General features: G+C 44.6%; 1 protein-coding gene across 2 annotated transcripts in view; it reads right to left on the bottom strand.

The window, feature by feature from the left end:
• The window catches only part of EXOC4 (exocyst complex component 4), a 371,202-nt gene that overhangs the window by 161,198 nt on the left and 184,453 nt on the right, over window positions 1-25,551 (bottom strand). For both annotated transcript variants that reach the window (XM_058805259.1, XM_058805260.1), the window contains exon 10: window positions 18,207-18,303. In XM_058805259.1, coding sequence (XP_058661242.1) covers window positions 18,207-18,303 — 97 coding nt within the window. The remainder of the gene's footprint in view (window positions 1-18,206; window positions 18,304-25,551) is intronic.

The raw sequence follows: 25,551 nt of genomic DNA, 5'->3' as shown, positions 1-25,551 counted from the left end.
GATTTTTGTCCTGAGAAGCTGAGAGGCCTCAGGAACAAAATGTAAACATTGATTATCTGCTGCTGTGGAATGCAACAGGTGCATCTGGGATTGGTCTCATGTGGATGTTTGTAATTAATGGCCAAGCCACAAACCTTTGTTATCATTCTTTCTTTTACTATTCCTAGCTAGCCTTCTGATGAAATCCTTTCTTCTATTATTTTAGTATAGTTTCAATGTAATATCTATCATAAAATAATAAATCAGCCTTGTGAAACATGGAGTCAGATCCTCATCTCTTCCCTCATCCTCAGACCCCTGTGAACACGGTCACATTCATGTTCCCACCTCTCTGACACGCAAAGCAAGAGGAGATTTCTCACTGTGGTTACAAATATCCTGAAGGAAAACGTGCCAATTTCATTATCAGCTGAGTTTTGTCCTTGAGCGTGAGATGAGGAGGAGCTTGAGGAGCCCTTGGAAGGCCCAGACCAACCCAGGCCTACCAGCACCAGCAGGACCTGGAGCTGCTGGAGAGATTCCAGAGGAATCCATGGAGCTGCTGGAGGGCTGGAGCCAGGCTGGGAGAGCTGGGAATGTTCCCTGGAGCAGGGAAGGCTCCAGGGAGAGCTCCCAGCACATTGCAGGGCCTGCAGGGGCTCCAGCAGAGCTGCAGAGGGACTGGGGACAAGGCCTGCAGGGACAGCACACAGGGAATGGCTCCCACTGCCAGAGGGCAGGCTTTTGTTATAATTCCATTTTTTCCCTATTCTTAGCCAGCCTTCTGATGAAATCCTTTCTTCTATTCTTTTAGTATAGTTTTAATGTAATATATATCATAAAATAATAAATCAGCCTTCTGAAACATGGAGTTAGATCCTCATCTCCTCCCTCATCCTCAGACCCCTGCAAACACCACCACAGGCAAGCTGAATTGATTTTCCAGCTGGGCATTCTCCAGCTGCCCATCCCTGCTGGCACCATGGGGGATGCCAAGCCCACATCTCCACCCCAGCCCCAATTCCACCCCCCTGGGGCAGCCAGGCTTTGTCTCCCCCCCCTCCATAAACCAACATTCCCTTAAAGCCAAAGTGACACCGGAGCCACCCAGCCCAGGCCGAGCACTGGGCACAAATCCCTGCTGGGCCAGCAGCTTTGTCCAGACAGACAGACAGACAGACAGCCCTGGCACCTCCTTCCCTCCATCCCCCTTGGGCCCCAGGAGCAAAGGAAAAGCCAAGCTGAGCTTTGGGAGGGTGGACATTAATGGCCTGTGACACAGCTGCCCTCTCTGGGGTCACCTGTCACACGAGGTGGCAATTTCCCCCTCTGTCTTTGTTGTGACACAGATATCAAAAATGTCAAAAGATTTACTGTAAAAAGCACCTCCAGGCCAGGTTTAAAGTGACTTCTATGCTCTTGTTTTGCTTTTCTTTTTCTCCCTTTGATATATTTTGCTCCTAAAAGAGGGTTTTACACAGATCACTGTAAAAACACACATAAAACTCCTTTTTACACCTCCCCAGCTACCCTGCTACTGGGGAATTTTAACCTTAAAAAGAATAATTAGAAGGATAGAAGCTCTTGGCAGAGCACAGAACTCAACCTCAAACTCCTAAGTTCACCACTGTTTTGCAGGCATAACCAAAAAACCACAAACGGGTAAAATTCCAGCACCAGCTGGGTCCTTGTTCTCAGCCCAACTGCAGCACCACAGCTCCTATTCCATCTCTTTGAGGGAATACCTACAGCTCCTGTGACTTTCAAAAAAAAATTAAGAAAGAAATTAACACTGGAGTTGTTATTGTGCAAGTATTTTGCAAAAGTTACATATCAGTGCTAAAAAAAAGAGCAATGAAATGACAAGGCACAGGAGCTGGAAGAATTCAAACATATGTTGGAAATGTCACAAACAGCAAAGACTGGAGCAGCAAAAGCCACCAGAAAGAGGCAAAACCCCCCTAAAACTGCTAAATATAATTAAGTATTTAATTAGGAAATCAAAGCATTACTAATATATGCTTTAAAATTTGGGAACTCAAAGCATATAAGCAAAAGCACAACCTTTCTATTTAGGGATGACTTTGTGCAGAAAATGAAGCTGTAAAAATAACTTCCCACGAAGCACAGGCTCAGCAGCAGCACTTGGAGAATCTGGGCAAAAAGAATTGTAAATAAGGCTCCCAAACCCCATTTCTCAGTGTCAGAGGGACAGGAAAGGGATTTATTTAAAGAATCTCCCTCTCAGACTGCTGCTTCAGGGGTTTCTTTGGAGCAGGGATGTCCTGGAGGGGTTGGGATCAGAGATTTATTGTGGCACAGCTTCAAGCTGGAGCAGTGGAATTGGGGAATTTGAGTCTAAAAACAATAATTAGGAGGAGAAAAGGTCCTGGCAGAGCACAGAACTCAGCCTCAAACTCCTGAATCCACCACTGCTTCACAGCCATAACCAAAAAAGCACAAACTGGTTAAATTCCAGCAGTTTTGTCCAACATTGTCCTACTTATTTGGAGGAAGTAGAGGAAGAATAAAATTCCAAAGGGGGAGCTCCAATGTGAAGGTCCACGAAGTGACAGCCACTAATGACTTTTGACAATTTGACTTTTTTGCCTTGTGGAGCTGCTGGGAGTTGCCAGCAAAGCCAGGGAACTCTTTGGAAATGGCCTTGGGGGACAGGGACATGGGGACATGGATCATCTCCTGAGCCTGGCTCGTCATTCCACAGGCTGATTCCAGCCAGAGAGAGATTTATGCCCATTAAAATCCATAAAAATACACTGTCACTCCCACTTATCCCGACTGGATTTGTATGAAAAGGAGAGGAAAATAATGTATTTTAAATTGCCTTTGAGATTCAACACCTGGAGGTAAAGACAAGTCTCCAACAGGATCCACCTGAGCTTTGGGAATTGGAAAGAATTCTAGGAAAGATTTTATTTCAGCTTCTGTTTGGAAGAAGAAAAATATCCCTTTTGTCACAGCACTGGACTTTTCATCTCTGTTTTTTGCTAAAATACATTAAATTAGAGGAACAAGTGGTTTTTAAATGCCTGGGTTAAACCTGGGTCATGATTTTAGGGAATTTGCAGTGATGTCATTCCTATCATGACACTACATATGGACAAATGCTTCTCTGGAGACAAATAAAAATACAATCAATTTACACCTCCTCATCCAAAATCTAGGCTAAAAATACAGAATATACACAAAATGCCTTAATTCAGCTTTCACTGATGCTTTGTTGTCTAAATATATTCCATGTCTGACGGGGTGTGGAGTTTGAAGTCCCAATACTGGATTATTTACCATGGAATTATTGAATATTTTAGGTTGGAAAGGACCTTTTCAGATCATGGCAGGGATACCTCGCACTGTCCCAGGCTGCTCCAGCCCCAGTGTCCAACCTTGGCCATTGCAGGGATCAGGGGCAGCCCCAGCTGCTCTGGGAATCCCTTCCCAAAATCCCACCCCAGGCTCCCTCTCCAGGGAATTCCCTCCATTCCCAGCTCTCCCAGCCTGGCATTGGATCCATCCCCACCCCGACTCCTCTCTAGGAAGGGATTTTGGGCTCTGGGGGCTTCACTGGCAATCTCAGCACTCCAGGAAGGGTCTCCCTTCCCTTTGCCATCCCCAACTTCCATAAAAATCCCTGGGGATGGATTCTGAGTGTCCCAAATCCCAGAATGGTTTGGGTGGGAAGGGCCCTTCAAGCCCATCCCATTCCAATGCCACCATCCCAGGCTGCTCCAGCCTGGCCTTGGGCACTGCAGGGATCAGGGGCAGCCCCAGCTGCTGTGGCAATGCCAGCCCAGGCAGGAATTCCTCATTGCCAAGATGCCACCCATGGCTGCCCTCTGGCAGTGGGAGCCATTCCCTGTGTGCTGTCCCTGCAGGCCTTGTCCCCAGTCCCTCTGCAGCTCTGCTGGAGCCCCTGCAGGCCCTGCAATGTGCTGGGAGCTCTCCCTGGAGCCTTCCCTGCTCCAGGGAACATTCCCAGCTCTCCCAGCCTGGCTCCAGCCCTGCAGCAGCTCCATGGATTCCTCTGGATTTGCTCCAGCTGCTGCTGCTGTCCCCAGGGCTGGGGTCTCACCTAGGGATAAAATCCCCCTGCCCTGCTGTGGGATTATCCCAGCACTCAGGGGGTTTTGCCAGCTGACATTTTTTCCATCTTAAACGAAGCTCTGGGCCACCAGGGCTGGAAGGGATTTTGGAATTTGCAAAGGTGACAGTTCAGCAGTGTTAATCCTCACGAAGCCAGAACATTGCTCTGAACCAGAATAAATTCCTGCAGCAGTAATGGCACTGTGACATGTGCTTTCATCAAAATTCAGCTCTGCTGATTAAACATCTCCAGGAATTTGGTCGTTGTACATCAGAATTATCGCAGCAGGTGAAGGTCACGGGGAGCCCACACTTGTGCTCATGACACTCTGGGGTTTTTTCCCTCCCTCTCTCTGTGTTTGCCAGACAAGGCTCAGGCCCTGAGCCAGCAGAATACAAATTTGGGAGCTCAGCCCTCCCTGCATCTGTGCATTCATTTGGGTGTGGAGAGGAGGGCAATGCAAATGGGCACCTCTGCCTCCCCAGAGAGCTCTGCCCCATCTCCCATTTTCTCACCCACAATCAGGGGCAGCAGCACCTCAGGGAGATTTCCCCCCCTGCTGCAGCAGAGCCAGAATGAATAATTCTCCCTGGGGCAGAGTTTTTGTGGAAAACACTTTATTCAAAGCACACAATGCTTCCCAAACCCTGCCTGCTTTGAGGAACTCTGCAAAAGCTCTGATTTATCAGCACTCCAGGCACACTGCTTGTTCCGCAAGATTTTTGGGAAGGTTTAGGGCACTGGAAGAATTTGTGGAAAAGCACCTTTGTTTTGTTTACCTCGCTGAGTTGATTGACAATCTATAAATGATATTGTGCTCTCAAGAGCTGCTGCCCTCCATTCAAAGGACTCGGTGCCATTGCTTCAAAGATTGTATTTTGAGCATTGTAAAGCTCCTGATGGTGGGTAATTACAATAAATTATCTGAATAATTCTAATACTGCATCTACTCCATTACAAATGACAACCAGCAATTAAAGCCATCCCAGCCTTTCAGCAAACTAAACAGAAAAAAACACTTCACTCTTGACCTGGGCGTGCCCATAACTGATAATAAGCACCCATTCTGCTCACTGCAACAATAGTTCCCCCATCCTTGACAACTTCTATTTGTTTTTTTTAACAGGGGAAAGAAATATTTTTAACAAAAATGTTCCCTAGGAGGCTCCCAAGAGATGCAGATGGGAAAAGTGGGGTTTGTGTAGTGAAGAACCCCACAGGTGATGGGGTCAGCAGTGGGGACAAGGCAGCTCAGGGGAACTTTTCTATCAGAAAATTAAAAGTTTGAGAAGAAAGATTGGCCTGGAAGCAGAAAACACAGAGAGGTTTTCACTGTCACTCCCACTTATCCCAACTGGATTTGTATGAAAAGGAGAGGAAAATAATATATTTTAAATTGCCTTTGAAATTCAACACCTGGAGGTAAAGACAAGTCTCCAACAGGATCCACCTGAGCTTTGGGAGTTGGAAAGAATTCTAGGAAAGATTTCATTTCAGCTTCTGTTTGGAAGAAGAAAAATGTCCCCGTTGTCACAGCACTGGACTTTTCATCTCTGTTTTCTGCTAACATACATTAAATTAGAGGAACAAGTGGTTTTTAAATGCCTGGGTTGAAGGACCCTGTTCTATCCCTGGAGGTGTCCCAGGCCAGGCTGGATGGGCTTGGAGCACCCTGGGGTGGTGGAAGGTGCCCCCACCATGGCACTGATGAACTTTAACCTCCCTCCAACCCAAACCATTCCATGATTCCACAATTCTGTTCTATTCCAAACACTCAGTGCCATGAAAAACTTGGAATAAATTCCTGGGAAGGAGGTGAAACAACACTCGAGGAGCCAGGCCAAGGTGAGACACCAAAATCGCAATGTTAACATAAAACAGCAACCAGCAATCCAGGGATTCCCAGCAATTAATCAACTTTTATTACCTTTTATCAACAACTTTTCCTCAGTTCAGATGAATGACTGTGCTGCAGGTCCAGCCTGGCTGTCAGGGTGCACCACTGACCAATTTCCCCTCACATCCCTCAGCCTGGGCACGTCAGGAGGAATGATTGTCTCACCGATGGTTTGCAGTGACAAACTGCACAACCCCAGGGAATAAATGAGGAATTATCCCAGACTCCAGACTTGCCTCCACCCTCTGCCAAGATGCAGCACGAGGGGATGGTTTTATCTCCTCCCTGTAAGATGATAAAGCTTTAGAGTATATAAACTTCCCTACTCTGTGGAGCAGTTCTGAGTTTCTGTCTGTCCACCAGACCAGGCTGTCACTCACCCACCCCCAAAATCCACCAGGATTTCTTCTGGGAGAGCTGCTAGAAAATAACATCTGCCAACATTTCCCCCCTTCTTGTTGTAATTACTGTTATTTCTAGAAGGTCTCCAGCTTTTCTCTGCATAAGGAACAATTCTGTCTTGTATCTCCTGAACGAGTTCCCTGGCTCAGGTAAAAAATATCCAATTTGGGTATCCCAAAACCAAGGAACTTTTGAGGGATCTGCACTTGTTTAGCAGCATTATTTCACCTTACAGTGAAACCCAAAACCAAGGAACTTTTGAGGGATCTGTACTTGTTTAGCAGCATTATTTCACCTTACAGATTGGATAAAGCTTTAATTAATAAGGACTCTTGGAGCTGTCTCAGACCTGTCACACCTCCAGAGCAAATCCATTTGTAAAAATACAACTTGGAGAGACAAAATTGCAATAATGGAGCTTGGTAAATAACAGTGAGAATTTAAGACTTCCAGTTTTTCCCATTTATTTTGGAATAAATCTGTACAGAATTCAGGACCATTCAAGCCTACACTTCACCCACAACTTCTTCCCTGGCAGTTCCAGCACCAGAATTTCCACAGACAGAGCAATTTCACACTTAGGTGTGAATGAGTTTTGTCTCTGAAAAGTTTGGAAGTTACCAAAGGAAAGGAACTTTTGGAAATGCTTTCCAGTGATATTCCACAAACTGCAATTCCTGCTGAGCCATCTGAAATTCAAGATTCCCAGGACCCAAAATAACGAAACTAAAGGCCAACTTCTGGCCTACAAAATGTATTTATGCCTATTCTGCAATCTCTAAAAGTCAACAGGATTTCAAGTTAAATTCCTCAGGAATATCCCACCAAAAAATCATTTTGTGTCACAACCTGGTGCTTGAAAAACCTGTTTTTCCACAGGCTCACATCCCTAAAAGGCTTTTCCCTTTTACTTTCTTTTTGCCATGTGCCCATGAAAACCCTGCAAGTGTTTGTGGAGCCACATCTGATGAGTTTGAAGCAAATAATCCCAATAAAACAGGAATAAATGAGGGTCCTGCACTGTAATATCCAGGAATTCAGCAGAAGGGGAAAATGCAGCTTAGAGGGGAAGGAACTTCAAACCCATTTTTTGTAGCTCATCTCAGGAAACTGAAAAGAGGGGAACAGTTGAAATAAACAGCTCAGATTATTTTAAATGAAAATGAAACACTTTGAAAATCTCCCTTCCTTCTCTTTTAGCATCTGTGGGGGAGACAAGAATTCACCTCCATACCGAGGGAACAGCTCTGGTTTCCCCAAACCACAACACTTTAAACTGTGCAAAAGGTTTTACAGAAAAAAGCCCTGCAAGAAGAATCCAGGTAAAACACAAAGTGAGAGCTCCCACACTCCAAGGGAATTCCAGATTCCAGCTCACCACCAAAGGCTTTTCCCAGAAATCCTTTGAGTGAACACCACCACATGATGTAAAACACAACCATGATAAAAAATTAAATTATTCATCTTTCCTTTCATTGCTCTGATGGCTCCATGGGGGATGTGGGGTCATTCCAGGCTTCAGATCTTTGCTTTTAACAGCAAATCCTAAACACAGGAATCACCTTTTTTTGTTCTCATCCAGCACCAGGTCTCCTGCCTTCAATCAAAAATTCATAAAGCTTGATGAAAGCAACCACAAGCATTGTGTAACAATTTTTAAGGTAATAGTACCATAAAGTGGAGCTAAACCACACTGTATTTTCAGCCTTCAGGATTTCCCCCATTCAGGGAAAACCCTCACTGAAGTATTTTTTGAACTTCTATTTTTTGAGTCTTTCATAGACAGATTATAAATTTAGAATTTGTCAAGTTCTTTTTGCCTTTTCTTCCACCACAAAAATCAAAGATGCTTTTCTGGTTGTGCCATGGGAGCTCTTCTGTTGCTCTACAGATATTTTTTTTAGCAATGTCAGAGTATTATTTCCTGTATTTGAAATCAAAGTTGGGGCTATTAAATAAAGTTTTAGCTACTACTGGAAGTTCATTTGTCAATAGCAAAGGAGCTGCTTGAAAAGCATCAGTTCCTGCATGACAGAATCTCACTTGTGATTGAGATTTAAATGTTCAATAATTCTTGTGGCACTTGGGGACATGTGGTGGCCTTGGCAGTGCTGGTCAATGGTTGGACTTGATGATCTTAAAGGGCTTTTCCAACTTAGTGAGTCTTAAACATGGATCTCAGTGTGGAACTTGGGTTTTGTTAAGGAATTTTGTACCTGAGATGGTTCAATTGAATCGATGGATCTGTTTTGCCCTTTCAGAACTTCTGTGGCCATGTGGTGAGCCCTGAGCTGCTCAGGGGATTGGATTGTTGGAACCCAGGACACTCCTCTGGCTGCCCTGGATTGCCCAAACTCCTGCCAGGGGGCTCAGAGACCCTGGGACAGAGTCACAAACACCTGTGCCTTTGATTTTGACCCATGGAAAAACAATTCCCAACTTTGTGTGAGGAGTTACAAGCCACAAGAGTTTGAGTAGAATGATAGTGAATTTGTCACAGGGTGAAAATGTAGAACTTTGGGGTTTTAGAATGGGGGTTCAAGAGGCAAGATGGAGGAATCTGCGCATGCTCTGTCCTTCTTCCCCTTCTTTTTATCCTCTATCTTTTGCTGTGATGGTGGCACTTCTGGATTGGATTAGAGACAGACTGTCTAACATAGGTGGTAGGTATTGGGATATTATTGTAAATAAAGTACAGGTAATTTTTAGTATAAAAAGATAACACCACCCCAAGCTGGACAGACCTCAGCAGGCCAGAGAAAGAATTTTATAGATAAGAAATAATAAACAACCTTGAGAACAACAGCAGAAGAATCCTGACTCCTTCTTCGACTGCTGGGCTGGGAAAAGAGACTTGTACCTATCCCAGAGTCACTCTGACCAACAGAAATCCTGAGGCTGGATCCTGTTAGATCCCTCCTGGCTGCACTGTTCTGTTCCCAAGGAATCAATAAATCACTGGAAATTCACGTGCCATCATCAACCCCTGTGAGAAAATCAGAATAACAGTGCTCAGCAAGGTGGGGAAGCTCAATCCTCCTCCAGGAGAGCACGAGTGAAATGCTGGAAGGAAATTTAAGGTTTCCCAGAGAAACTCTGGCTGTCCCTGGATCCCTGAGGTGTCCAAGGCCAGGATGGATGGGCTTGGAGCAACCTGGGATGGTGGAAGGTGGATCTGGCTCATCTTTAATGTCCCTTCCAACCCCAACCATTCTGTGATCCCATGAAGGAATGAGCTCATCCTGCTTTGTTGGCTCAATGAGCACAAGCCTGGTTCAAAGTACCTCATTACCATGGAATTACATTAACACTCCTTTCAGCTATTCAGCCCCAGCTCTTGCAAATGTCAAAATTTCTCTGTTCCTTCAGCTTGTATTTCATCCAAAGGGAAGGAGGAGCTGGAGACATGTGAAATTTCTGACAGGCTGTTGATTTTCCCTTTGGATGAAGCATGTTTGAAAACTCCAAACTTGACTGATCTGCTGAAGCACACTCTCTGACAGACAATATAAAATCAATGCCTCACATATTAAGAGGGTTTTTTTTTTGGTGTGTGAGAGTTTTTGTGTGGGAGGTGGCAGTGGGGGGGGGGATCGCTTTATTTTCTGTCATGGAAAATGAACAGCCTCACCTTAAGGTTTTTATAAACTGTCATCTTTAATCAGACACACACACAGCAAGACTGTCAGTTCTCATAAAGCATCAGGGGGGAAAGAAAAAAAAAGGCACAAAATGTGAAGCTGTTCCCCATCCCCTCTCTGTGTGAGTCCCCAATCCCTGTGATGGCCCCAGTCAGGAGGAAACCTTTCCTCAGCAGTGTCACAACAAGGAACTCTGCTGAGCTGTGTCTATCCTTCACTTTGTGAGGGAGGAAAAGGGTTGGGATTTGCCTGAGAGGAACATCCATCCCTGCTGCAGGCACACAGAAAGAACTGAACAGCTAAAAGCCTCCTAAACACTCATTAAATGGGGATAAGGAGGGAAAAACATTCCCAGAGGAGGTGTGAAATTGCTCCCTGAAGGTTCCCATTCAGGGCAATGCAAAGAAGCCATGAGTGGATGAGAAGCTGCACCAAGAGTGGAAATTCTAAAATAAAGTTTGGAGTATCCAGGTGAAAGTTCTCCTGGTGGAAGGTGGGAGGCTGGAAATAAATTATCTTTAAGGTCTTTTCCTCGTTTCCAGTGTTGAATTTTGTGTTTCTGTAATAAGGATTTGAGATCTCTTGGTGCTGGCACTGCTGAGGCCCCTCGAGGGCAGTGTCCAGTTTGGGGTCACCCAGGAGTGTCCAGGGCTGGGTCCCTCCTGGCAGGAAAGACCTGGAGGGGCTGGAGAGGGTCCAGAGAAGGGGAAAAGGAGCTGGGAAGGGTCTGGAGAACCAGGAAGGGCTGAGGGAGCTGGGAAGGGTCTGGAGAGCCAGGAAGGGCTGAGGGAGCTGGGAAGGGTCTGGAGAACCAGGAGGGGCTGAGGGAGCTGGGAAGGGCCTGGAGAACCAGGAGGGGCTGAGGGAGCTGGGAAGGGTCTGGAGAACCAGGAGGGGCTGAGGGAGCTGGGAAGGGCCTGGAGAACCAGGAGGGGCTGAGGGAGCTGGGCAGGGGCTGAGCCTGGAGCAAAGGAGGCTCAGGGGCCCTTGTGGCTCTGCACAAGTCCCTGCCAGGAGGGGACAGCCAGGGAACAGGGACAGGAGCAGAGGGAGCGGCCTCAGGCTGGGCCAGGGCAGCTCAGGGTGGGCACAGCAGGAATTTCCCCATGGAAAGGGTGGTCAGGCCTTGGCAGGGGCTGCCCAGGAGTGCCCATCCCTGGAGGTGTCCAAGGAACCCCTGGATGTGGCACTCAGGGCTCTGGGCTGGGGACAAGGCGGGGATTGGGCACAGCTGGGCCTGGATGACCTTGGAGGGCTTTTCCCACCTCAGTGATCCTGGGAATTCGTGATCTCCTGATCTGAGCCTCATCCTTCTCACCAGAGGCCCCATCTGCCAGCCCCAGAGAGCAGGAAGTGATTCCCTACACCACAGAAGCAAGAATTCCACTAACTAAGTGATATTTTCCCACCCTTTGAAGGGAATCTCTCACAATGCAAGACCTGATGAAATCTGGAGGGTTCTTTTCAAGGACCTTTAAGTTTCCCCTGCACTTTACAGCACCTCAGATATTTTTTTTTTAATTTACCCTGATCCCATGCACATTACTCAGACTCAAACACAAACTTTAGGCAGTCAACACTCCAAGTTCCCTCTCCCAGCTTGAGTCAGCCTTATTGATTTCTCTGAAATCAAGTATTTTAGGTTTGATTCAGAAAGTCAAAGGCATCAACTCTCATTATTTAGCAGTATTTGTGCCACAGGGGGACTTGACATTTTCTATCTCCTTCACTAATAATAAGCAACCCTTAGACTTTAAAATACCACAGATTTTTCTTAACCTATTTGGTGTGATATAGCATAGCTTAAATGTAACAAATTCATCTAATTTTCACACTCCTTTTGCTTCCCAAGACCAACAGTCCCTATATTATCAAGTATTAATTTTATAGTGTGCAATTACAAGATATTACAGCACATTTTAAGATAAAATTAGATTATTATTATTATTATTATTATAACCTTAGAGATGTAAAAGGGGTTATTGGTGAGATATGCAAGGGTTCTGAATTTTAGACCAATTTAGTGGTGTAGTTTTTAACACCAGCAGTACTCGATGCTCAAAGACCAAAGGATTTTAATGTCCCGTGACAACTCTGCTGTCCCCTCACAATATTTTCAAAATAAACAGGATTTAAATTCTACATCCAGCACCTTTCATCTTGACACATCTTGATATCGACAGCAGCTTGGCAGGATCATTCCCATAAAACATCCCTGCCATACTCATGCCCCTGGGTGGGTGCACTTGTCCTGCACCTTGGGCACTTCCCTTCCAAGGACAGGGAATTCCTGAAATCTGACATTTGACTGGAGAGGGACATTCTGATATCAACAGACAGCAAAAGTCCATCACCACCCTCCCCAGTTAGTCCCTAAAGGATTTTTTAATTTAATAGCAGAGCAATCACTCTTTTATTTGCATTAAAGTAACTGGAAAGAAAAAGAAACAGTTAATTCCAAATCTGCTGTCAAGCCTACTGCTTTCAGTGATGGAGATTGTAGAAATGAACAGAAATACTTCATTTTACATGAAAAGATCAAACTACTGCTGCTCTCTTCCCCTTGCCCCAAACAATCCCAAAAAGCAAGAGGCACAAAATTTTGCACACACAGGGCACTAAACTTTCATTTAGAAGTCACTGCAAGCATCCCAAACAATGTCAGCAGCGGCAAATTGGGAATTTTGCTTTTCCTTTTTGTTTTCCTCTTTCTCTGCAGACTCTGAACCCCAAGGCAGTGATCAGGACACCACTGGCACAGCCCTGTCCTGCCCACCTGGCAGAGGGGAGATCCCTCCTGTTCATTCTTTGCATCCCAAACAATGCCAGCAGTGGCAAATTGGGAATTTTGCTTTTCCTTCTTCCCTTTTTCCCTTATTCTTTGGTTTTCTATTTCTTTCCAGACTCTGAACCCCAGGGCAATGATCAGGACACCACTGGGGCACTCCAGTCCTTCCCACCTGGCAGAGGGGAGATCCCTCCCTTTATCCTTTGCATCCCAAACAATGCCAGCAGCGATAATGTGGGAATTTTGCTTTTCCTTCCTCCCTTATTCCCATCTCTTTGTTTTTCTCTCCAGACTCTGAACCCCAGGGCAGTGACACCACTGGGGCACTCCAGTCCTTCCCACCTGGCAGAGGGGAGATCCCTCCCTTTATTCTTTGCATCCCAAACAATGCCAGCAGCGGCAATTTGGGAATTTTGCTTTTCCTTCTTCCCTTATTCCCCCCTCTTTGTTTTTCTCTCCAGACTCTGAACCCCAGGGCAGTGACACCACTGGGGCACTCCAGTCCTTCCCACCTGGCAGAGAGGAGATCTCTCCCCTTCATTCTTTGCATCCCAAACAATGCCAGCAGCGGCAATTTGGGAATTTTGCTTTTCCTTTTTCTTTTCCTCTTTGTCTGCAGACTCTGAGCCCCAGGGCAGTGACACCACTGGCACAGCCCAGTCCTGCCCACCTGGCAGAGGGGATCCCAGCAGAGCCCCTGGAGATCCCAGGGGTGCCAGGATAATTCCTCTCCCCACTCCTCCTTCCCAAGGTCACGTCCTGGTGGGAAGTGACTTTTCCTTCCGAATCAGCGAGCACTTGGCTTTCTCCTCCATCCTCCAAACCCTTTAATTGCTGCTTGATCCTAATGAGCTGTGGCTGATGGTAATAAATGGAAACCCCCCTGGCCTCAATATCCAGCATCCCAGCACTGCTCAGCTGCCTTTGCCTCAGCACCACCATCCATCCATCTATCCATCCATCCATCCATCCATCCCCTCCATCTCCCACCCTTCCCATTCCTCCCCCTCCAGCCTGGAGACTGCAGACATCTGTTCCTCAATTGTCTGGTAATAAACACACTCTATAAAGCATATGTAAAATGATTATTACCCCGAGGAGCCAAGTGCCTTTCAAATGCCAGCTGAAACAAATAAACATTAAGAAGAAAAAAAAAAAAAATAAAAGACATCAGAAAAAAAAACCAAAAATCCCCACCAAACAAATGGTACGACAGACATCGCTCAGGCTGTTCCATGTTCCAGAAGGAAGGGTGTGGGGATTGCTCCTGTGATTCCTTCTTCCAAAGGGAGATGTTATTCCTCAGCCCAGTAACTCCAGCAAAGGATGAAGGAAGCAACTGAGCTCCTTTGATAACTTTTATACTTTGGCACCTCCCATGAAATGTAATTAAGGCAAATCAGAGGTGGGTTCTGCCTCCATTTCTAAGTGCAATTAGTTTCCAGGTGTAGTTAGGAAAGGCTATTCCCAGGAATCATCTCCTCTAGAACACCCACTTGTCTCTCAGAAATCCACTCTTCATTTATTCTGTCTGTGGTGGTGTCATTAAGTGCTGCTAATTAATCTGGGCCTTGGTGTGTCTCAGCTGTCCTTGTGGAAATCAGGGACCCACATCCTGAACAGCACAAATCTCACTTCCCAACTCTGGCTCCCTGCTCTAAAGGAATTCAAAGGCAAGGAAAGCTTTGAAAACAATTTTTAGGTATTTTTCCTTACACTGCCCATGGTTTTAATTACTGGGATCCATTACTGGGAATGGATTCATTTGCACCCGGCCCAAAGTTTGACCCTGTGTTCTTCAAAAGGATCTGGAGCCAAGTTCCACCCTCAGTTTGTAAATAAAAAAGGATGAAAAAGTGGCTTTCTAAGCAGCAAATCTGTCCCAGTGCTCGTGCACCTGTGATGTGATCAGCACTGACACCTCTCATAGCAGGAGCACAAAAGAGAGAATTTCCCACTGGTGAGTGTGAATGCTCTGCTTCAACTCTCCCTCAGCATTCCAGGGCTGGATTTTATTTTAAATCCATCACTTGATGTGATGCTCAGGCTTTAAATCAGCACACCAGGGTCTGGTTTCTCAGGGAGCCAGTTTGTTTAATACTTTGAGAAGCACTCAGCTGCCCCATGAAATCAGAGAGTCCATGCAGTGCCGAAGCTCCTCTGGCAATGTATTTATGGGGCTTTAATAAAAACAAGGGGGGGAAAAACCGTTGTAAATAAAATATTGATCATTTGAATTCAAACCAGATCAATTTCAAGCATGTACAGGGGACAGGGATAAAAGACGAGGTGGGCAGGTCATAAAGAGCCTCAAAAAGGAGAATAAAACAGGTGGAAACTTCACAGCTCTGCAGGAATTACCTCCAGGAGAGCTGGACATTTAAAACAGGAATATCTGGAATAGAGCAACAAGGATCTAACCAAGAGATGATGATTTTATGATTCCACATGCCAGGAGTCACTGCAGGCACCAATATTTGAGCAAATTCACCCTACTGAGCATTTCAGCTCCAGAAGTCACTACAAGCATCAATATTTGAGCAAATTCACCCTACTGAGCATTTCAGCTCCAGAAGTCACTGCAGGCACCAATATTTGAGCAAATTCACCCTACTGAGCATTTCAGCTCCAGAAGTCACTACAAGCTTCAATATTTGAGCAAATTCACCCTACTGAGCATTTCAGCTCCAGAAGTCACTGCAGGCACCAATATTTGAGCAAATTCACCCTACTGAGCATTTCAGCTCCAGAAGTCACTACAAGCATCAATATTTGAGCAAATTCACCCTACTGAGCATTTCAGCTCCAGAAGTCACTACAAGCTTCAATATTTGAGCAAATTCACCCTACTGAGCATTTCAGCTGCTGGTGGGACAGGCCATGGCTATCCCATCAGGAACAGAATTCTTTAGGGAATTATTGTCAGGTTAAAAAATCCTGTGGTCACCCCAGATTCTCTCCACCCCATTCATCATGATTTAAATCTCTCAGCACATTAAACATTAAAATGAATAAAACCACATTCAAATGGGTTTTAGCCCCAAACTCTCCCACCCCACAGGGAGAAAAGGGCAAACTGGGTCATGCCATGTTTTCCTGAGGTTATTGATGAAATCCTCAACGCAAGGGAGTGAAGATGTTGCAGGTGCTTGGCATGAAAAATCCACTGTACACAGCTACCTTCATCTCCATGCAATTATTTTTTATGAGGCAAATGATTCCTCCTGCCTGACTTGCAGGCTGGGAATGCAAAGTGAAGTGTTTGGGAGAAATGCTATTTAAAGCAGAGCGCTTGTGTTTCACTCAGATGGGAGGAAAAAAAAACAACGGGGGAAAAATAATGCAGGAAGGCAAAGAGAAAGAATTTCAATCAATGGGAAAGATCTCATCAATAAAAATAAGAGCGTCACCACGCTCTGGGCTTGCAAGATGTCTGTAAATTCATTAATGATTTAGAAATTGAAGTCCACAACATCATAGTCACACCTTGAAGCACTGAATTTCACAGTCACACCTTGAAGAACATTAAACTTCAGTTGTCCATCTTTTCCCACCATAAAATACTATAAATTATCCTGTAGCAGTTTCATTTTTAGCACATTTCTTCAGTTTAAGAGACAGAGGTGGAAATGAAATGTGCTTATGGAATTCTCCACTTTGTCATGGGCACGTAGCAAGGAATAAACTCTTTTTTTTCAAGGCAAGATCTTGCACACCATAACACATTTCAGGATGTTCTCAAGATTATTCCAATCCCTGCTGTTTTAACACCAGAAATTTTGATTTGGAGGCATTTATGCGTTTTCCAAATGGGTTTTAAAGTCCTGAGAAGTCACAAATAAGCCAAGCTCTCAGCCACAGAGGTGTCAGGAGGGGATTCCTTTCTCTGGGATCAGATTCCAATAATTTTTTTAATTATTTTGTGACTTTTTGGGTTTAGCATTGCAGAGAAGCCCCTGTTGAGTGACTCAGGACAGTGAATTCACACAAACACAGGCAAGGAGGGAAACGCTCTCCAAAGGTGATGGGCAGAAAGGAAAACCAGGAAAAAAGAGGTGGGAGGTTGGCATGAACCAATCCAAACTTTGTATTATTGAATTTCCACAAAACCAACAGGACAAACCGTTAGAAAAGCAGCAACATTCAGGTATCAGAGGTGAATGACACAGTGAGGTTTATTCAGGGCTTGCTCTGTTTAAAGCTCCAGCTGTGACAATTTTGGTAATCACAGGCTGACTGTGGATCAGGAATTAATTTGCAGTCCCCAGCCCACAGTGTTTCATCAATGAACTCACCTTGCAGCTCCTCTGACTTTTTAATGAACACAAAGAACAGCGAGAAACAATTTGTGGCAGGTTGCAAATAAACTTCCCCCAGCTTAGGTCAATAAGTGACACTGGTTGGTGACACAGGGTCACCCAGACAGGAAATCCCAGCTGACATCACAGCTCAGTCAGAAAAAGATTTAAAGATTAAAAATATTTATTTTTCTTTAAAGAAATATTTTAAAATATTTAGATATTAACTAAGTATTTTAGAAATATTAACTATTTCTAAAATATTTAAATTATTAATAGCAATAATTGGACATTTAAATATTTTAAAAATAATAAAATTAACAAATTATTTTGGAAAATGTTTAATATTAAATATTTCTAAAATAGTGAATATTTCTAAAATATTTAAATTATTAATAGTCATAATTAAATATGTAAATATTCTAGAAAATAATTAATAATGAAATTAACAAATTAATTTTGGAAAAATTTTAATATTTAAATATTTTGGAAATATTAAATATTTCTAAAATACTTAAATAATTAATAATAATATTTAAATAATTTAAAATTTCAGGAAAATAATATTAATAAAATTTAACAAATTAATTTTAGAAATACATTTAATATTAAATATTGAATATTTCTAAAATATTTAAATAACTAATAGTCATAATTAAATATTTCAGAAAAATAATAATAGAATTGATGAATTAAGTTTAGAAAAAATATTTAATATTAAATATTTTGGAAATATTAAATATTTGAAAATATTTAAATAATTAATAGTCATAAGCAATTACTTAAATAATAATGAAATTAACATATTTTAGAAAATATTTAGTATTAAATATTTTGGAAATATTAAATATTTGAAAATATTTAATTACTTAAATATTTATGAAATTAACATATTTTAGAAAATATTTAACATTAAATATTTAAATATTTTAGAAAAAAATATCTTTTTACACACAACGACTTCACAACACCAACAACCTCAGAGCAGCCCCTTTGCTCTGGGATCTGAGAACTGGAATGTGCCCAACATCCCCACAAATCAAAGATTTAATTCTAGTTATTCTAAAGTTTTGCAGCTGTAGAAATGTGCAGATTTTACCTGAGCAGGGGGTGAAAGATGACGGTGATGTTCCTGGCTCCTGGTTTGCACACAAACTTGGACCCACCACCTTCAATTAAGTTATCATCTGGTCCTCCTGCAAAATAAGGTGGCACAAGTTGTCTAACAGATCTCGACATCCCTTGATTTTCAGAGAGTAAGTGCTAATTAAACATTTAGCGAGCGATAATTAAACAGGAATTAAATGCCTATTTCCTGCTGAAAGATCAGTAATTAACACCAGGCTTCGCTCTCTGCGCCCTCCCAGTGCAGGTGGGCTTGGAGGTGACTTTGGGCTCCTCATTCCAGAGGAACTGGGACATTTTGGCACAAAAACCACCAGATCCAGGTCCTGCACCTCAGGCCACGAGGCTCAGGTGCGTTTTGAAGCCCACAGGGATCGGAAAGTCTCAGCATTTTTTGCTGGTTTGTGACCCCAAGATGTGTCAGAAAGTCTCTTTCCTCAGCCCGAGAGCTTGAAGAAGGAGTCAGGGCTCTTCATTTCTCAGTCTCAAGGTTGTTCATTGTTTCTTATCTATAAAATTCTTTCTCCTGCCCAGCTGAGGTCCGTCCAGCAGGACAGACAGAGGCACTCTATCTGCCTCAGGGGTGGTGTTATCTTTTTACACTAAAAACTACCTGTACAATGTTTACCATAACTTCCCAATCCCTCTCACCCATGTCAGGCAGTGAGCTGCTACTCTAAACCAATCCAAAAGTGCCACCATCACCCAGAAGATGAAGGCCAAGAAGAAGAAGAAGAAGAAGAAAGACTGGACATGCCCAGTTCCCTCCATCTTGCCTCCTGAACCTCCATGCTAAAAACCCCAAAATCTGCTTTTTCACCCTGTGAGAACTTCACTAATATTCTACTTAATTTGTCATGGCTTGCAGATCTTCATCTGAGGTTGGTCATTTGCTCCATGGGTCATATCCAAACCACAGGGGCACCGTGGGCTCTGTGCCAGGGTCTGTGAGCCTGCTCAGGACAGCCAGAGGGATGTCCTGGATTCCCACAGGAAAGGGTCTGGAGAGCAGCAATTCCCAGAATTTTCCTGCTCCTCTGACTGGGGATGGCACAGTTCCAGCCTTGGTTGGGGTGCCAGTGACATTTTAACCCATTTATTGTATTTAACTCTCCCAGGAGTTCGTTCCTGAGAGGAATGGGGGATTTGTCTTCACAAACAAGCTGTGGGTCTGTTGGTGGATAAAACCAGCACTGGGAGATAAAAGAAACAATGGGAAGGATTCCACTGATTGACGAATGGAAAAAGATATTTGTTTTTGCAAATAAACTTTAGGTTTGCTGATAAATGAAATTAGACATTGAGAGATGAAAGAAACAATGGGAAAGAAAACCACCTAAATTCCATAAGAATTAAAAATGAAAAGGGAGGGTTGCACATTAGAGAGAAATCTTTGGTATCAAGGGTATTGGGAAGTCTGTACCTCTCAAGTACATCAGCCAATTTGGAAAAACCCTTAAATTATGTAAGAATTAAAAATGAAAAGGGAGGGTTGTACATTAGAGGGAAATCTTTGGTATCAAGGGTATCAGGGAGTCTCTTCCTCTCAAGGACCTCAGAAATGGGGAAAGAGAGAGGGAAATGCTGCTGGGAAATTGGGATAAAAAGGAAGCTGCGTCCTCCAAAAATCTGAGAGATCCCAGGGGAATGCTCCATGGCCTCTCCCTTTATTCCAATAAAGTAAAAAGGCTCCTCTGTCTCCTTTTTGGACATAAACCTCTGGTGTTTGTGGATTAATTTTCCTAACAATTCCCAACTCTGAGTCCTGTCATTCCTACCTGGAGCTTTCCCTTCTCTGAGTTCCACCTGGGTACAAACGGGCTCTAAGCTACAGGAAAAATAAATTTACAGAATTTGGCAGAAAAACACAACTCAGGGAACATCATTTACACACCCCAGGCTCCAGAGTTTGGAAGGGCAATAAAACCTGAGCAGTGTCACTGTGTCACTCCTAAATTACTTCCACAGACACCAAAGTACCTTAAATTTGGATATTGGGAGAGAAAAGAGAGGGGAGGGAAAATATCAACTTCCTTAAAGCTCTGCATGTCCTGATAGCAACAAAGTCCACATGGAACCATTCCTGAAGAAAATATTTTTAGGACAACAGGCCAGACACCCCACACATAAACAAATCATCATGGAGTGGTTGGGGTTGGAAGGGACCTCAAAGCACATCCATGTCCAATCCCATGGGGACACCTTCCCCTATCCCAGGGTGCTCCAAGCCCCATCCAACCTGGCCTTGGACACTCCAGGGATCCAGGACAGCCACAGCTGCTCTGGGAATTCCATTCCAGGGCCTCCCCAAAAAGGAACTTGGGCAAAATTTGAATATCCCAGGTATTAGCAAGCCCTTTCCATATGAAATCTCCTTAAAGATTGATAATAAATAATAAATACAGAAGCCAATCACGTTTTTGGGACAGCTTTAGAGGCAGGGAAATGACAAAGTTTTGAAATCAAAACTACTTTAGGAGGTCATTGAAAGTTTTGACCCTGACATCCTTTGCCTCCAAAAGATTTCTCCAAATGGGAAAGAGGAGCAACTCAACCGATGAGAAATTGTCACTGTCATATTTTCTGGAAAAATCCCCTTGCTCAGGATCCTTCTCCTGGGAAGCTTAGAAGCCTCAGAGAAAAAGGAAAACAATATTATCTCATTTGCTTCTCCTGTGTTTTGCTGCTTTGGAATGTGGCTGGAGATTGTTTATCCGCAGGTGATTGTTTCATTGGTTTCATCTGAATTGTTTTGACTTAACGACCAATCAGTGCCAAGCTGAGTGGGGCTCTGGAAAGAGTAACAAATTTTCATTATTATCTTTTAGTCTTCTGTCTGTATCCTTTCTGTATTCTTTAGCATAGTTTAGTTTAGTATTCTTTAATATAATATAGTATAATAAAATAATAAGTTAGCCTTCTGAGAATATGCAGTCAGATTCATCATTCCTCCCTTCATCTGGGAACCCCACAAATACAGGAGAGGAACTGACCCCAACCTTCTTTTCCAAGGGAATTTTATGTGCTTTAGAATGATCAATCTATAGAAAAAGCTCTTTGGTGACTGAATTTATTTGACCCTTCTGCAGCAATGTGAAAGGACCAAGCAGATCACCAAAACCAGCATTTCATACCCCTCTAGGTCAGGAGTGTTTCCTACAAGAATTCCCACAGATTCAAAGATGGGAGAGTAAAAGCTCCAGCTCTGAATTGCCCATGGAGTGGGAAATCCTGGGAAACTGGAAGTCTGCAGTCACAACATTTCCAGAGCTGACTCAGCTCCTCGAGTGAACCCTGAGCACACAGAGCTTCCTCATAAATCCTACCCAACATATGGACTTGGGAAGCACAAAGTGACTGAAAACAGAGTTCTTGAAACTTTCCTGATGGTATGTAGAAAGAGGCAGCTCTAAAAAAAAAATAAAAAAAAAAAAAATCCATGGATTTCAGCTGGCAGCTTAAAGAGTGAACTCTCCCAACGCGGCAGTTTAATCGGGGAAGAAAAGAGGCGTTTAGTTCAAGGAAAGGAAAATTATTCACCTCCCCTGTTAATGTCAGATCCTGCAATTTCCAGTGGGCTCTGTGTCTGAACAGAATTATTGAAGGAGCCAGCCAAGCATGAGCTGCTGAGGCAGGGATGAGGAGATGCAGGCTCCAATTAAGAGAGGGGTGTTATTCTTGTTCCATCAAGTCACCCTGCACTAATCAATATTATTGACTGGGACGAACTCCACGGCGAGGAGTAAAGCAATCTGTCTGATCTGCTGGGCCAGATGATGATGGATTTGAGGAGAACAGAACCCTGGCACTGAGAGAAAAATGTGCTTTTACATCTCCTTGGCTCTCAGCCTTCCTTTAGTAATCGTGGGTGCTCTGCAGGTAGGTGCAGGACACAGCGGGGAGGGATTTTGCTTGTATTTAAATATTTTACCCCCAAAAAAAGAAGGTGAGGGTAAATCTTATTCCTGGTGATGCTTTGGACATCCCAACTACACAGCAGTGCAGCTTTAATGCCACTGCCCTCCCATCTCCACTGCTCTAAACACTGGAGGTTTGTTATGGAAAATCTGGGCAGTGAAGGATTCCTCTCCCTGTGAACTGGAGATCTCCACAAGGGATTCCTCTGACTGTATCAAGGTCTGGAATGTGTTAATCACATGGACCGGCCATGATTCCTCCACTGCAGCCAATTCCCTGTGCTGGAGAGCCACCAACATCTCCATAAAATACGCCAGGAATATTCCTCCATCCTGATTGATACCAGGAGCTTCTCCTGCAGGGAGGTGAAGGATTGTTCATCCAAACAACCCAAAACTGGCAGCTCTGGAGAACACAGGGAGCAGAGAATCCCACAATGGTTTGGGTGGGAAGGGACCTTAAAGATCACCCAGTTCCACCCCCTGCATGAGCAGGGACACCTCCCATGGCTGCAGAAGGTCCCTGAGGTGTGGGACAGAGCAAATCCAGAGGAATCCATGGAGCTGCTGCAGGGCTGGAGCCAGGCTGGGAGAGCTGGGAATGTTCCCCTGGAGCAGGGAGGGACCCAGGGAGAGCTCCCAGCACATTGCAGGGCCTGCAGGGGCTCCAGCAGAGCTGCAGAGGGACTGGGGACAAGGCCTGCAGGGACAGCACACAGGGAATGGCTCCCACTGCCAGAGGGCAGCCATGGGTGGCATCTTGGCAATGAGGAATTCCTGCCTGGGCTGGCATTGCCACAGCAGCTGGGGCTGCCCCTGATCCCTGCAGTGCCCAAGGCCAGGCTGGAGCAGCCTGGGATGGTGGCATTGGAATGGGATGGGCTTGAAGGGCCCTTCCCACCCAAACCATTCTGGGATTTGGGACACTCAGAATCCATCCCCAGGGATTTTTATGGAAGTTGGGGATGGCAAAGGGAAGGGAGACCCTTCCTGGAGTGCTGAGATTGCCAGTGAAGCCCCCAGAGCCCAAAATCCCTTCCTAGAGAGGAGTCGGGGTGGGGATGGATCCAATGCCAGGCTGGGAGAGCTGGGAATGGAGGGAATTCCCTGGAGAGGGAGCCTGGGGTGGGATTTTGGGAAGGGATTCCCAGAGCAGCTGGGGCTGCCCCTGATCCCTGCAGTGCCCAAGGTTGGACACTGGGGCTGGAGCAGCCTGGGACAGTGGGAGGTGTCCCTGCCATGGCAGGGGTGGCACTGGATGGGCTTTGAGGTCCCTTCCCACCCAAACCATTCCATAATTCCATGAGGAATGGAAATAATGCTTTTCTTTCTGTCCTTATCCATGACTTAGAGATCCAATACAAGATGAACCAGAGATTCAGTTTGGAGCCTCCCAAACCAGAGCTGAGCTGGCAAATTCTGCACTGCCAGTGTGCCCAAAAAACATCCCAAACTTCCCCATCTCTGTGGCAGCACCGTTGTTGTAGCAGTTTCCTCTCAGGGCAAAGTTTGCTGGTTTAATCTGCCCAGTAATAAATTATGAGGAACAAAAGAAAAACAAGGCAAACTTGGAGATGGAGTGAAATTTGTCACAGAGTTAATGAAACCCTCCTGCCGTGCTGGCAATGAAGTGTGCCCACCTGAATGTCACTGCCAGTGGTGACAGAGACAGGGCCATTAGTGACAGAGCTCGGTGTGTCTGAAATGGAGCCTAAAATGTCAGGCTTCAACATGAAAAAGGAGATGAGCAGGGAAACTGGAATCTCTGCAGGTGCTGAAAGTCAGAACAAACATTAGGAGAGCTTCAGTTTTCCGTTCTGCTGGGTACGTTGAAATTTAAATGTTTGCATGGAAATCTTCCATGTTTACAGAAAATGGCAGAGAATCTCGGGATGGTTTGGGTGGGAAGGGAACTTAAGGATCACCCAGTGCCGTGGTGGGGACTCTCCTGGAGCCCCTGCAGGCCCTGCAATGTGCTGGGAGCTCTCCCTGGATAATTCCCTTCTCCAGGGGAACATTCCCAGCTCTCCCAGCCTGGCTCCAGAGCAGAGGGAGGGGTGGAATTGGAAGATCTTTAAAGTCCATTGCAACCCAAACCATTTTGGGATTCTTTTCTCTCACTCTTCCAACGTGCCAAGGAGGAATCACACATTTCTCTTTGTATTCATCTGTTCCTTGAAAGACATGAGCACATCAGAGAAGAGGCAGCTCAGCCCCTTGAAAGATTTGCTGTGCAGGTTTTAAAATTCATTGCAAGTAATGAAGCAACTTTTTAACAACGTCCTGAGAAAAGCTCTCTCTGTCTCTCACACAAGAGCTAAAAAAGGGCGAGATTTCCTATGCTGTCACTTCAGGAGCCATCAGACGTTACCTCATTGTTTCAGAGTTTTATCTGCCTAAATGAGTTTTATCTCCCTAAATGAGTTTTATCCTCAGTCCTGCCACGTTTTCAATCCTACCAGTCACTAAAACTTTTCAGACACAGAGGTATTTGCCTGGTAAGTAAATCCCTTTCCAAAACATCCAAGAAATATTCATTTGGGATGAATGGAAACAGCAATATGCCAAAATCATGAGGTGCACAGGGAATCTCCAGCTCCCTTCCCATCTCTGTGTTAGAGATCAGCTTCACTGCTCTCTCTGCAATCCACCTAAACAGGTTCCAGGCATGGAATGAAGAATTCCCAGCCTCCCCTCCATGATCACAGCACCTTTCCTAGGGAGCTACTCCATGGGAATAAATCCAGGCAGAACACAGGAATAAAGAAGAATAAAGGAAGAAAAGAGGCTTTGAAGCAACAATTGAGCAATCAACACATCCAGTTCCCATGGCACGGTGCTTCCCAAAAGTTCTTGATTGTGTGGGAATCAACACCGCAGTTACTGCATGCACATCATCTTCAAGGCACGGAAATTCAAATTTCATTCGGTGTGAAGGGAGGAAAGCTAAAGATGCCCAGAGAGAGCAAAGCCGGTGATCATGAAACAGCTCAGCAGAGCGAAGGGATTCATCTGGGAACAACAACTGTGGAGTTTTATAATGGAAATCTCCTGAGTTTTTATATTTCTGTATGTTAGACCACCCAAATAAATCTCAGAATGATCTGGATTGGAAGTTCCAAAAGTTTCAAAGCCCCATCCATGGCAGGGACACCTCCCACTGTCCCAGGGTGCCCAGAGCTCCATCCAGCCTGGCCTTGGGCCCTTCCAGTGGCATTTTGGGGATTATTTCAGGCATGGTTTTCTGTCTGTTCTTCTCTAATGATGATTTTTGTTCCCTCTCCAGCCCCAAAGTGGCAGTGAGTGACCCCTGCTCTGACCAGCACGTGGGGCTCCCATTCCCTCTCCAGGAACAGGAACTGAGATGCACCAGATAACAAAATCCACCTTATCAGGACAGAC

The sequence above is a fragment of the Ammospiza caudacuta genome, chromosome 5 (assembly GCF_027887145.1).
Source record: "Ammospiza caudacuta isolate bAmmCau1 chromosome 5, bAmmCau1.pri, whole genome shotgun sequence".
NCBI lineage: Eukaryota > Metazoa > Chordata > Aves > Passeriformes > Passerellidae > Ammospiza > Ammospiza caudacuta.
Note: the sequence above shows the minus strand (reverse complement) of the source record. Positions and strands in the feature narration are given on the sequence as shown.